Raw genomic sequence first — 14138 nt, 5'->3', positions numbered from 1 at the left:
TCGCCGAGAGCCAACACCGCGCAGATGCACAGCAGCGCGGGCATGGGCCCCTGGCCGGCCGCCGCCTGATCCCAGCAGACGTGCACGAGCCGGCCCGGCTGGCCGTCGCCCCAAGGCTCGGGCAGGAGCCCCGACGCTCCCCACCTTCGCCGGATCTGGCCGCGGGCCCCAACATCGTGTCTCTGCCGCGTCGCCACCGCGCCCCGCCCACTCCACGCCGTGCTGGAGCCCGCAACGCCGGTGAGCACCAATGCCACCGCGGCGCCGGCCGTAGATTCATGGCGTGGGGCGCCGGTTCTGCGCCGCCGCACGGCTGCACGCACAGCAGTCAGGCGCTGAGGTCGATCTACCCTCAGCCGGATCCGGCCACCGGGGCCGCGGATCCGTGAGCCGACCGCTGGAGCAGCCACCGCCGCCGCCGGAGCAGCCACCACCTTCACCGGGCACCGGGAGGAGAGAAGGAGAGAAAGGTTGGAGGATGGAGGAAGGCCCCGCTGCCACCATCATCGCGGCTGCGCGATCTCTAGCAGCACGCTCCGGCGGCGGCAAGGAGTCACGGGGAGGGAGGGAGGGAGGAGGGGTTGGTGGAGGCGGCAGCGCCGCCCGTGTCGCTCAGGCGGAGCGACGCGGGGGCCGGAGGACGGCAAAATGCTATCACGCCTCTTATAGCAATTATAGAGATTTGTATTTTACTTAAAGCATTGGTAGCAGTGGGTGTTGTTGGTCTTGTTGTCATGATTTGTATGCTGGTTGTTGTAATCATGAAGTGAACATGAATGATACAACTTGTGCAATGTCTAGAATGAGAATCTGGAATGAACTTTAGTGCCATGTCTTGCCATGTCATGTTTTAGTCAATTGTTAGTGTTAGTGAAACCAAGCAAGCAATGTGTTGCAATGTGATAACATGTGAAGATTTAGTTGCAGGCAAGCACCACATTCAGGTGACTATATTACACAGGAAGCATCCACACAAGGTTCTGGGTGCTAGCACAGCACTGCTTAAATGCATCCACTAGTAGTTTTGATGCAAATTATAGAGCTTGGACCACCATTGCCTAACTATAATGCATCCACAATATTTTGATGCAAATTACATGACAAAAGAACCTTATCTTTCATTCACAAAAGATGTTAGGCCTATACTTCACAAAAGGGGGTCAACAGATTCATTCACAAAAGAGAAGCACTACTTCATCACTTCAGGTTGCCTTCCTCTTGCCCGCTAACTTCTTTGTTGCTGTTGCCTTGCTCTTTCCTGCTGCCTTGCCCTGCTTTGTTGCTATAGTAAGTGGCACTAGCCTGGCAAAGGTTGCTTATCTTCAATGAATGCACTGTCTGGCAGTGGTCCATGATGCCTTCCTGCATCCACAGTGCTTGATGCCTGTAGAAACATTAGAATATCAGTGCTTGATGCCTGTCAAAACAGGTACTTGTAATGCTTCAGCCAAGGATAAATGTTACCTGTGATAGCATCTGTGACAACATCAGGTTCTCAGTGTTTAAATCTTCCATTGTATGTGGTTGTCCAAATTCCTATTGCCATGTGAATGTAATTATAGTGTCACAACAACAATAATTGTTTTTGGTGGCAACATGTGTTTCATTACCTGGGAGATAGTTGCCTCTTCATTAGATTGGATAGGAGTCTCTTCATTGTGTGTTGGTGCTGTGTTCCTGTGGACAAATGGCCTAATCCCTAACTTCTTAAGGGCACAACCAGCACTTGTGGTTCTCACCTTTGCACCAACTACAAGTAATAATTACCCCATGCTTTGACAGCTTTGGCCTAGCCCTTCCTTGCACTTCAGTAGGTTGCTTCCTCCTGGATTTTGCTGGCCTTCCAACCTTCTTTTCATATACAGGTGGCTGCACTGGAGGTCCATTCATCTTCTCCCACATAGTTTTATCTCTACAGGGCATTATGTTGAAGGCATAAACATTGCTATAGGTTTCTGTAGAGTAACAAGAAGGAAGCATATCTTCAGCTGGAATTCTCTCATGTCTAAGACAAGCTATGGCATGATTGCATGGGATGCCAGTTAAGTCCCATCTTCTACAGTCACAAGTCTTGTTGCCAATGTCAACAATATAGTCAAATCCCCTTGATTGCACTTGGAAAATACATACACCAGCTGGCTGCACAAAGCACATGTTAGCAAACTCTGAGTTCTTCAACAATTTCTTTCTGATCTTGGGGCACACTGGTCCTGGCCACTTCTCACTAAGCTCCTTTTGCTTGTTATAGAATCTGGTCATCAGCTGTCCCATAATTCTCTGAATCATACTCAGAATAGGAAGTTCCCTGGCTTCCAAAATGTACTTGTTGAAAACTTCACATGTATTGTTCAGTAACAAGTCACACTTGGGGAAGGTACTGAAATAAGCTTTCACCCAGGTATTTGGTGCCATCTGTTCCAACCAAGCATGTGTAGCAGGATCTAATTTCTTCATATCTTCCATGTTCCTGCTGAACTCCCTAACAGAACTAGACCTAGCACATTTTTAGAGCTGGTTCTTCAAGTTTTCTCCTTTGAAACTGCCTTGAAAATTCTGGTACAGGTGTCTAACACAAAACCTATGCTCTGCCTCAGGAAATACATCCTTAACAGCTGGTATGAGACCCTAAAAGGATATTACAAAGCATCATTACAAAGCTGGCTGCACAAAGCACAATATAATGAACTAAAAGTAACTACTAGAAGATGTACCTTTTGTTTGTCAGTGATGATGGTCCATGGATATGTGTTGTCAGTGTTCATTTCTTGTTTCAGTGTTTGCAGAAACATCTTCCAGGTGCTCTTGGACTCAACTTCCACAACTGCCATGGCTATTGGAAATATGCAGTCATTAGGGTCAACTCCTACAGCAGTCAGCAGCTGGCCTCCAAATTTGGTCTTGATATGGCAGCCATCCAGGCAGATGACTAGCCTGCAGCCACTAAGAAATCCTCTCTTGCAAGTATCTAAAGCAAAGTATAGGTGGCTGAAGTGTCCATCAGCTATGTTACGGTAGAAGGTGCTTCTTGGGTTAGACCTTCTAATCTCTTGGCCAAAGTCCCATAGCTGGTTGTATTTCTCAACTTCATCACCATAGATCTGTTGTACCGCCATGCTTCTAGCTCTGCATAGCTTACTCCTTGATGGTGTGACGTTCCAATCTTTCTGCACAAGTCTGCCAAAGTTTGCCAATGTCATCTTTGAATTAGTCTTGAAGGTGTCAATGTACTTGTTAGCCAGCCATTTTGCAGTGCATCTCCTCAGCACCCACTCCCTCCTACAATTGTGCTACCCAACATACCTCTTGACAAGAATGGTCTTTGCTCTGGCATCTTTTGAAGCATACAACTGCCATGGATAGCCCTATGCCCAATGGGCACTTATCCTAGTCTTGTCATTCCTAGGCATCTTCACATCCACCCTATGTCTCAAGCTGTATTCAGTGACTGCTTTCCTCACCATCTCAATAGAAGGGAAGCTCATGCCAATCTTGAATGTTGGATTATTCAGGTCATCAGGGGTAAAAGACTTGAACTTCAATCTAACACCACTTTGTTCTCCATCAGAAGCTTCAGGAAGTTCTAGGTCTTCACTTTCACTGTCATCATCAGCTGTAGCAGAGTGCCAAGCTACTGCTGCTGCTTTCCTAAGCCTGCTACCTGCTGCCTTCTTGTTCCTCCTGTTGTCCTCCTCTAATACTTCCTCATCGACATTGTCCACAAACAGATCATCATCTCCATCATCTACCTCACTGTCACTATCAACGAAATCTTAATCTGAATCTTCCTCACTTTCATCACTTGCAGCAGCTGTGTCAACAGGTTCTTCTTGCCTCTTCTAAATTGTTGTAGAATTCTGGCAACTCCTCATCCACTGTCTCCATATGTTGCACCTTGGTAGGGCTGAAAACCTTGGGCAAATCAGCTATAGGGTTGATCACTATGTCTTCATGAGGCAGCCCCCCAATGTGGTTGTCATGATCAAAGTAAAGGACAATGTTCTTCATCTTGTCAACCACAGATGCCATCACAATTGTATCATCATCTGTCTCTATTACCCTAAGTCCTTTATGAATCTCCTATCCAGGCAACAACCAGTACACTGTCAAGTGTTTCGAGGCCACAAATCATAGCCAAGCTAAATGATGAAATCATCTATCCAGAAAGTACTCCACACATGCTCATCAACATAGTCAAACCAGTCTATCTTGCCATCCACATAGCATCGGTTTGATCCAATCCCACAGAAAAATCCATCATGATGAATTTCTACTGAGAACTGATTGCGTACATCGTTGCCTGCAGAAACGATCAAATCAACCAAAATACCCAAATTCGCACAGAAATTCAGAGAAAACCCTGAACCCTAACTAAGTACCAATGTACCTCCATGCCTCCGTTCCATGAAATCCTCCAAGCCTAATTGACTACTCACAGATGCAAACCTAAACCTTGAACGAGAAGAAAGGAAGGAAGGAAGTGGACTCACAATACTCGGGTGGGGGATCGCCGACCTTGCGCCGACGAGGAGCCATCGGGAGGCGGGTGGAGCAGCTTGCGGCGGCGTGTCTTCTGCAGCCAGCGATGCTCTCCGCCGACCGCCGCTGGAATCGCGTCCTGCGTTGCCTTCCTCGTCACCGTCGCTCCTTCCGCCCAAATCGCCCCTCGCCTACCGCCCAGTGCTGGGAGCCTGGGAGGCAGTTTCAGTGAGAGGGAGGGGAAAAGCCAGGGGCTTCTTGGCATAAATCCCAACCGCTTGGGCTACTCACGGGCGCGGCACGTGAGGAAAAAGGCGCCGAATCCCCCGCCCAGTCCACGTTGGCCTCCACATCAGCAGATCAGCGGCGTCAGACAGGGTTTGGACCTGATTGGAACTCTAATGCGAGTTTACGGTGCCAGAAATGCAAATCCTAAGTTCCATGACCTATTTGAGAAACCCAGACAAGTTTAGGGGCCGCCATTGAAATTTACTCATTTTAAAATTTGAATTTCAAATTATGAGAACTTAAAAAAAGTTTTGACATCTTATATAGTTTCAAATAAAAAACTCGTCATCTCATTAAGCCCTACAGTTTTGATATAAAGGTTGTTTCATCTGACTTCGTATGCAAAAGTTATAAAATTTTTAAATAAATATTAAGGGTCGTCCTATAATAGCTAGGGGTATTTTGGTCGTTTTTAACTTCTCTCTCCCATTCACTTCTAAATAATATTATTTTAGTAGCTATAGTGTCCATGAAGGCCCCGTTCGCTTGTCTTAAAATTCAGCTTGTTCGGCTTCTTTTTTCAGCCGAAACAGTGTTTTTTTCTCATAACAATTCAGTCAGAATAGTATTTTGGCTTGTTTTTCAGCCAAATTCAGTTAAGCGAACGGGGCGAACCAAATACCACAATTAAATAGTGTTTCTTAACCAAAAAAAAATAACACTGAGTAGCAAATATCATCATTGAAGGAGTGTCCTACAACAAATTTACCCAACATTGAAATATCATCATTGAAGGAGTGTCCTACAACAAATTTACCCAACATTGAAATGAAACTTTGAAAAAGCCTATTTTATTATCAGTTTTTAATATTACCACATTTTAGAAATCGAGACATGAAACATACAGTACGCTTAAAACTTGTCCGGGTCATGATTAAAGATGTGCATGCAGCCCATGGGCCAAAGGCCTGGCCCAAAGCACAGTTATTGGGCCCGACCCGAGCACGGCACGGCCCGAACCCTAACCGGGCCCGTGCCGGCCCAAAGCCCGTAGCAGGCCGGGCTTGGGCTGAGGCCTCGGCCCGTCGGGCGGCACGGCCCGGCCCGTTTTACAACGGCTGGCCCGGTGGAGGCCCGACAGTTGGAGGGGCTATATAAGCCCCCCCCCCCGCCCTGGTGGACCCCCACCTTCGGCCATTCCCCCTCACTCCGCCCATACCTACAGCCATTCGCCCGCCACCCTCGCCTCTGAGCTCTGAAACCCTAACCCTAATCCCCACCTCGCCTCGCCTCTCGCCGCCGGTCGCCGGTCGCCGCCCGCCGCCCACCGTCGACCACCTGAAAGGTCCTAATGGCTAGAGGGGGGGGTGAATAGCCTAATAAAATTTCTACAACAACACTTAACAAAAGGTTAGACAATTATGAGGCGAAGCAAGTATTGCGCTAGCCTACTCAAAATGCAAGCCTCCTACCACAATTCTAGTTTAGATAGTGTCTATTCACACAATAGCAAAGATACTATCCTATGTTAGTGTGCTCTCAAAGACTAACTAAAGAGCCACACCAACCAAGCAAGCAAGCTCTCAAAACTAGCTACACTACAGAGCTTGTTAACTAGTTTGCGGTAAAGTAAAGAGAGTGATTAGGATAGTTATACCGCCGTGTAGAGGAGTGAACCAATCAATCACAAGGATGAATAACAATGGAGACCAATCACCTCGGAATCAAAGGACGGACACAATGATTTTTACCGAGGTTCACTTGCTTGCCGACAAGCTACTCCTCGTTGTGGCGATTCACTCACTTGGAGGTTCACGCGCTAATTGGCTTCACATGCCAAACCCTCGATAGGGTGCCGCACAACCAACACAAGATGAGGATCACACAAGCCACGAGCAATTCACTAAAGTACCTTTTGGCTCTCCGTCGGGGACAAGGTCAAGAACCCCTCACAATCACCACGATCGGAGTCGGAGACAATCACCACCTCCGCTCAACGATCCTCGCTGCTCCAAGCCGTCTAGGTGGTGGCAACCACCAAGAGTAACAAGCGAAATCCGCAGCGAAACACGATCACTAAGTGCCTCTAGATGCAATCACTCAAGCAATGCACTTGGATCACTCCCAATCTCACTATGATGATGAATCAATGATGTAGATGAGTGGGAGGGCTTTGGCTAGGCTCACAAGGTTGCTATGTCAATGAAAATGGCCAAAGATATGAGCCACAGCCGGCCATAGGGCTATAAATAGAGCCTCAATCAAATAGAGCCATTATACCCCTTCACTGGGCAAAACACGCTCTGACCGGACGCTCCGGTCATACTGACCGGACGCTGGCCCTCAGCGTCCGGTTGCCCGATGGACGCCACACGTCATCAGCTTCAAACGCTGTTCGTCAGATTCCAACGGCTACGAAGCTGACCGGACGCTCCGGTCAAAACTGACCGGACGCTGAAGCCCCGGCGTCCGGTCATTTCCAGTAAGCTCCCCGAGGCATGTTTTTTCGACCGGACACGTCCGGTCCACCTTGACCGGACGCAGCCAGCGTCTGGTGCTCAACCCTAGCCTACTGTGCCGTCTAACAGCTCGACCGGACGCAGCCCTTCAGCGTCCGGTCGCTGAGTGACCCAGCGTCCGGTCAGTAGACCGACGCCAGCATCATTTCGACCAACTCCATTTCAACTCTAACTTCTTCACCCTTGCTCCAATGTGCCAACCACCAAGAATTTTGCATCCGGCGCAATAGAAAATAGACATTTCATTTTTCCAAAAGCGCCGAATCCCGCCGAGCAAGCTCGGCGGGAGGGAGAGAGGGACCCAAACCCATCTCAACCCTGCAAACACCTTGTGCACATGTGTTAGCATATTTTCACAAATGTTATCAAGGGTGTTAGCACTCCACTAGATCCTAAATGCATATGCAATAAGTTAGAGCATCTAGTGGCACTTTGATAACTGCATTCCGATACGAGTTTCACCCCTCTTAATAGTACGGCTATCAAACCTAAATGTGATCACACTCTCTAAGTGTCTTGATCACCAAAACAAAATAGCTCCTATGGTTTATACCTTTGCCTTGAGCTTTTTGTTTTTCTCTTTCTTCATTTCAAGTTTAAGCCCTTGATCATCGCCATGCCATCACCATTGTCATGCTATGATCTTTATTAGCTTCTTCTACTTGAAGTGTGCTACCTATGTTATGATCACTTGATAAACTAGGTTAGCACTTAGGGTTTCATCAATTCACCAAAACCAAACTAGAGCTTTCACCACCTCCTAGGCTACCGCTGCCGTCGTCCACCTCCCAGGCTACCACTGCCGACGCCGGATGTTGAGATCTCTTCTTCTCTGATCTCTCCCTCTCCTCGTCTCACTTCTTCCTCCCTACCTCTCTGACTAGTTTGACTCTATCTCTCTCTGATCGGATCTTGGGATCTCCTTTTGTCTCCCCCCTCTTCTCCGTCTCGTCTCGTCTTCGTCTTCTTTTCCATTTCTCCGGCGCCGGGCTCTGTCTCCATGCAGGTAAGTACCTCTAACCCTAACCCTAGATCTAGTAGGCAATCACACGAACCCTAATCCATTTCTTGGTGTTTTTGGTTCGCAGGTCGCCGGTGTGTAGCTAGTGCTGCAGGAGGCGTTGAGGGACAGTGCCGGTTGGGTGGGTGCCATCTGCCATGGCCGGCTCTAAGTCCGCTGATGGTGACGATGGTCCAACCATCAACGACGAGCTTAGGGCCACAGGGTAGATCCCCGATGATGAAGACGGCATGGGAGATGCTGCTCATCTCTTATTCGGTAGGAGTGCTGCTCCGACCAACCAAGACGATGCAGCGGCTAGTGCTACGGCCACCAGCGATGCAGCATCTCTAGCTTCGTCCACCACTAGTAAGCGCCGGTCCCCTGTCTAGGCTAACTTTGATGAAATCATAGAGACAGTGGACGGTGAGGTACGTGTTGTTGCTATTTGTAAGCTCTGTTAAGTCTCGTTTATCTAGTAAATCTGCTAATGGCACTGGTCATTTGAAAAGACATATGCTCTCATGCAAGAAGAAAATAGAACAGGCTAATTTGGTTCAAACTAGGCTTGCTTTGAATCCTAATGGGTCTTATAGGAACTAGGAATATAGGCCTGATGTTGCTAGAGCTGAGCTTTGCTGTTTGATTGCTAGATTAGATCTGCCTTTATCTATTGCTGACAATGATGCTTGGGATGATTACATTTAGCGTGCTCACAATCCTAGATACAAGAGAGTGTCTAGATTCACCACATCTAGAGATCTTTCTAAGCTTTTCAATGAAAAACTGCATCACCTAAAAAATGAAGTAATGCCTGGTGTGCCTTATGTTTGTTTGACATCTGATATCTGGTCTGGCAATGCTAAGGAAGATTATATCACTGTTGTTGCTCACTACATTACTTCTGAGTGGGAACTTAAGAAAGTTGTTATTGGCTTTAAACTGATTGAAGTGACTCATAGTGGTATTAATATTGCTGAAATTATTACTGGTGTGCTTGGAGATTGGGGCCTACTTGATAAAGTTTTCTCTGTTAGCCTTGATAATGCATCTGCTAATACATCTGCTATGCTTACTTTGAGTCCTCTGCTTGCTGGTTACTTGGGTTATGATATTGATCCATTGAATCCTAGTAAAAAGATCTATCATGTTGTGCATCAGAGATGTGCTTGCCATATAATTAATTTGATTATTAAATCTGGTTTGAAAAGGCTTAAACTATACATAGAGGTTTTTAGGACTGCAATTAACTTTCTGAATTCATCTAATCATCGCATTGCACAATTCAAAAACTACTGCATTGCTAAGGGTATGAGGCCTCATAAATTTGCTTTAGATATGGATGTTAGATGGAACTTAACCTACCTTATGCTAAAACATCTCATGCCATATAGATCTGTGTTTTTTGTGTTCATCAATTCTCAGTCTGGCTATCCTCTATTGAATGAACAACATTGGTACATTGTTGACAAGGTATTGTAGTTCCTTGAGTTGTTCTATGATTCAACTGTTGTACTTTCTGGTGTTTATTACCCCACTAGTCCTTTGGTACTGCATCACATACTTGAGATTGCATCCCATCTGCATGAATTTGAACATGATAATACTCTTGCTGCTGTAGTTGTGCCAATGAAGAATAAATTTCTTAAGTATTGGAAGAATATACCACTGTTATACTCTTTTGCATTTATTCTGGACCCAAGAGCTAAGTTGAAAGGTCTGGGAAATGTGCTTGACTTGCTTGCTCTAAGTAACAATATGAGTTACATTGATTACTTTGCTGAGGTAAAATCTGAGTTGCATAAACTCTATGACAAGTATGAATCTAAATTTGGTGCTGCTAGGTCAGCTAGAACCACCCATCCATCTGGACTGACAGGTAAGAGAAAGTAGGCATGGGGCAAAATTTTTGGAGGATCAGTTTCTTCTGGTCCTTCAAGTGCATCTGTAGGATCTATTGTGCCTCCTGGTCTCTCTAAGCTCACTGTTTACCTTGACAGTGACAATGTTGTGGCATATGATGATGACATTGATATCCTCAATTGGTGGCATAAGCATAAACTAACCTATCCAGTTCTCTATACCTTGGCTAAAGATATTATGACTGTTCCTGTATCAACTACTTCTTCGGAGTCTACCTTTAGTCTTACTGGCAGGATCATTGAGGAGCGGCGACAGCGATTGGGCGCGAACAGCGTGGAGATGCTAATCTATGTCAAAGACTGGAAGCTAGGTGAATTCGGTGGACAACACATTGTGGAGGACAAAGAGCTAGAAGAGTGTAACAGAACCAACCAATTATACGAAATTAAGTAAGAAAATCATCCGCCAGAGCAGACGATTTAGCAAACTTAAGCCCGTATAACCCGGTAGTCCGTGAAATCACAAAGGATTTCAAACCAACTTCCATTCTAGCTAAGATCGTAATAAGTTTAGCGGTCACCATCACATAATACATAAAAGTTTGCATCTCAGATACATCAAAGTTTAAACATAGTTATTACAAAACGAGTTCAAATAAAAGTAGCAGAAGCCATTTGTTCAAACCACACACACTCACACGGAGTTCAAATATAGTGCCAGCTAGTGATCATCTCCAACAAAAGTATCAAATGAGACGTAAGGAATGACCATGCCCATGGTCCTAAGCATCACCCATCGTAGGATAAAGGCAGTTGATACAATAGCCGTAATACATCTGCCCATCTGCAACAAGTGGGAATAAAACCCTGAGTACGAAAAGGTATTCAGCTAGACTTACCCGACATATCCAAAAATAAGTGACACCAAGGATTATGAAGGGCTTTATAGTAGGGTAGCTGACTCATTTGCAAAAAGAAGCATTTTTAGCATTTCAAGACCCTTTTCAAAAGCATTATTGTCAAGTTAATTGTTATTAACCTGTCAACTAGATTTGCACCTATACTAGAGCAAACATGTGATTAAGCAGATAATGATAACCAATGATCATTAATCAACTTCCATAATGTCATATTCATTATAATTGTACAAGTGTTCCATCAACATTACTACGATGAAGTCACTCAAGTCAAGTGCTCACTATCTAGGAGCGATGGCGATTCGAATCGATTCCTAACCAGCTGGTGATTTATTCCTTATATAAACCTTACTCACCCGCTAAAGTGAGATATTGATCACCGAGTCAACTATCCAGGAATCTCGAGTTTGCCAGGAACCACATGTACCCAGGGGCCAACCGACTGCACTTTGGTCTTATCGTCTCGCCCCCGTGTCCTACCACACCTGCTCTGGCACAGTGCGTTGCAGGCAATCTACTCGGCCCGAATAATCTCCCAGCTTTGTGGTCGAAAGGTACTTTATCTGGCCAGCTAAATGTAAGGCATGCGCTCAACATGACTCGAGGCCCAACAATGATCAATCCTTAATCGACACAGACGGAAAGCACTACAGTCCAAAACTCTGTAAGTCTCCGTCCGATCTCAACTTCATTTAACACTTAGTTATACCATGACTTCATAGTCATCCAAGCAGATCTAGGTAACCACCTATAGCTCGCAGGTGACAGGAAATCACCCGACTTCTACCGGTCTAAGCCAGCTAAGCATTGACTTGACTGCGGATACCAGGGTAACAAGGATATAGTATAACAAAGGTAGACAAGGTATAATGCAACAACGGTTGCAAACAACTCCTGAACGTAATGCATCAATTAAAGTAAATCATTTAATTAATAATTGCAAACTGGGAGAAAATGCTCCGGGGCTTGCCTCTTTCAAAGGAGCTCGGGCAGTGATCGGGGCACTCCGGAAGTTCCTCAACGTCCTCCTCGTCGGCTTCGGGCACTTCCTGCGGCTGCACCTCGAGCTGCTCCTCGGGCTCCTTGGGTATGACGACTGGGTTCTTGGTTTGCGATCCTGTATGATGCAATATGCGTAAGTGCTTATGCAATCAGTGCATCGGATGAGATGAATACAATGGATATGCTTGAATGCAAGGTAGTTAACATCATCTAAGAACATATATTACAAGCACATGTCATCTACTGTATTCTCTTCTACTACTAATATGCTAAGTCAACACATCTTATTAAATGCTTCAAAGATACAACTAAGCTTTACTAATTCCTTAATCACACATAAAGTAACACTTGATTAAACCCTAATTAATAATAGGTTTGAATAGTAACATCTATTTTTATTGCTTAGAAAAATCTTAGAAAATTACCATAGCACAGTACTACCCTAAGTAATCTAACATCAGATTTTCATGGTATTTGAATGAGTGGATTAGCCTACACAAAAATAACAAGCTATGGCATGATTATGAACATAAAAATACTTTGTACTGTGAAAAGTGTCAAACAATAGAGTTAGTATTTTTCCTATGTTCTACACAGCAATTAATCACTGTACAAAAATTATCACATGCGTGTTTTATACAAATTTTGCTCTCTAGCAAAAATAACAAAAATCAGCCATTAAAGGTACTTGAACTACACCTCAAAATTTTTCTACAACACATGCATGACACATATTTTTCCTAGGAAGTACATTACATAAGAAGATTAACAAACTTAGAAATCATATTTTTCTGAAGCTTATACGTTTTTCTACACATTTTTCAAGTTATCAGCAATATCCATGATTAAATAAAGTTCTACAGAAAAGTATCTCAAAAATGACATGCAATAATTTTCCCAAGTAGATCTGGTGATAAGGAACCTAGCAAAATTTATTTCAACAGTTTGGAGCAAATTTGAGTATCCAAACATTTTCTAAATCCTTTCTCTTTTCAAATAATAAAGAAAACTAAAAACGAAAACCTCCTATTGCTACTGGGTCGGCCCGTGGGAACCAGCCGGCCCACGGCCACACTTGGCCTGCTTAGACCGAGCGAAGGGGAGTGCGGCGGCCTAGTAGAGGCTTTGGCCCATGGCCACTTGGCCCAGCTCGGCCGAGGCGAAGGGGGTTCACGCCGGCGTCGAGACGTCGCGGCGGCGCGGCTCGGCCAGCGGGCCAGCGGCCATTGCCGGCCGAGTCAGGGCAAGCGGGCAAGCGCATGGGGTTCGCAAAGAGTTGACGAATGTGAGCAGGCAGCTAGGAAGGGTGGAGGAGGGGAAGAAGGGTGAGTTCCACGGTGGCCGAGCACGGCGGCGCCATGGCTGACAGCGGCGAAGCTTGGAAAATGCGCTACCTTGGCTCAAAAGACGTCACAATCGCGAGCACTAGGTGCCGGAGAGCGAGGCGGAGCTGCTGGCGCTTGATTGCTGGTCGTGGTGGAGCACCGTCGGCGAATTCAGCCGGCGGGGCTGCGGTGGCGCTGTGCTCTGCCGCGACGAGAGGAGGGGCGAGCACGGGAGAGTTAGAGAGCGGGCGAGAGTGAGTGGAGAGGAGCGCAGCGACTTCGGCAGATGAAGGCAGGCGCGTGGGAGCGGACGCAGGCCGGCTACGACGCGCGGCGGGCGTGCTCTGTCGTGGTCGGAACGGCGAGCGAGAACGTGCGCGGCGCGGCGCGGAGGCAGGCCAGACGCGCGCGGGGCTGGGCTGGGCCGAGGCGAAGCACGCGACGCTGCGGGACGGGCGGGGGCGCTGCTGCAGGCGGGCCGGTTTCGGCCATGGGCCGAGAAACGAGGCGTCGGCTCGTGAAAAGAGAAAAGCCTTTTTCAAATTATGTTTTCAAGAGATTTTCAAATACCAGTTTTTAAATATCATTTTGAGCAAGAAAATGACATCTTTTGAAAATGTCCCAAAAATGAAAGTTGCTTAGAATTAAATTCTCTACAACTTTACTTTTATGACCAAAGTCCAATTCTTGATAGATTTTGAAAAAAAAATTAAAGTAAATTTTAACTCAAAACCCTAATTTTGGAGAATTATTTTTAAAGTAAAATTTGGCTATAATTTGAATACAAACTTTGCTCCAAAAATTATGCT

The 14138-nt window shown here is 46.0% G+C and overlaps 1 protein-coding gene across 1 annotated transcript; it reads right to left on the bottom strand.

Moving 5' to 3' along the window:
* Nucleotides 1-917: 917 nt before the first annotated feature.
* On the bottom strand, nt 918-4685 carry LOC136538970 (uncharacterized). The gene is made up of 5 exons (XM_066530892.1): nt 4488-4685; nt 2712-4297; nt 1611-2625; nt 1465-1536; nt 918-1384 (listed from the first exon to the last, which is right to left on the bottom strand). Exon 3 carries the CDS (start codon nt 2461-2463, stop codon nt 1708-1710), a length of 756 nt encoding a protein of 251 aa, XP_066386989.1. The 5' UTR covers nt 2464-2625; nt 2712-4297; nt 4488-4685; the 3' UTR covers nt 918-1384; nt 1465-1536; nt 1611-1707.
* Between the last annotated feature and the right edge of the window lie 9453 nt (nt 4686-14138).

The sequence above is a fragment of the Miscanthus floridulus genome, chromosome 2 (genome assembly GCF_019320115.1).
Source record: "Miscanthus floridulus cultivar M001 chromosome 2, ASM1932011v1, whole genome shotgun sequence".
NCBI classification, from domain to species: domain Eukaryota; kingdom Viridiplantae; phylum Streptophyta; class Magnoliopsida; order Poales; family Poaceae; genus Miscanthus; species Miscanthus floridulus.
This window is presented reverse-complemented; position numbering and strand designations above follow the sequence as displayed.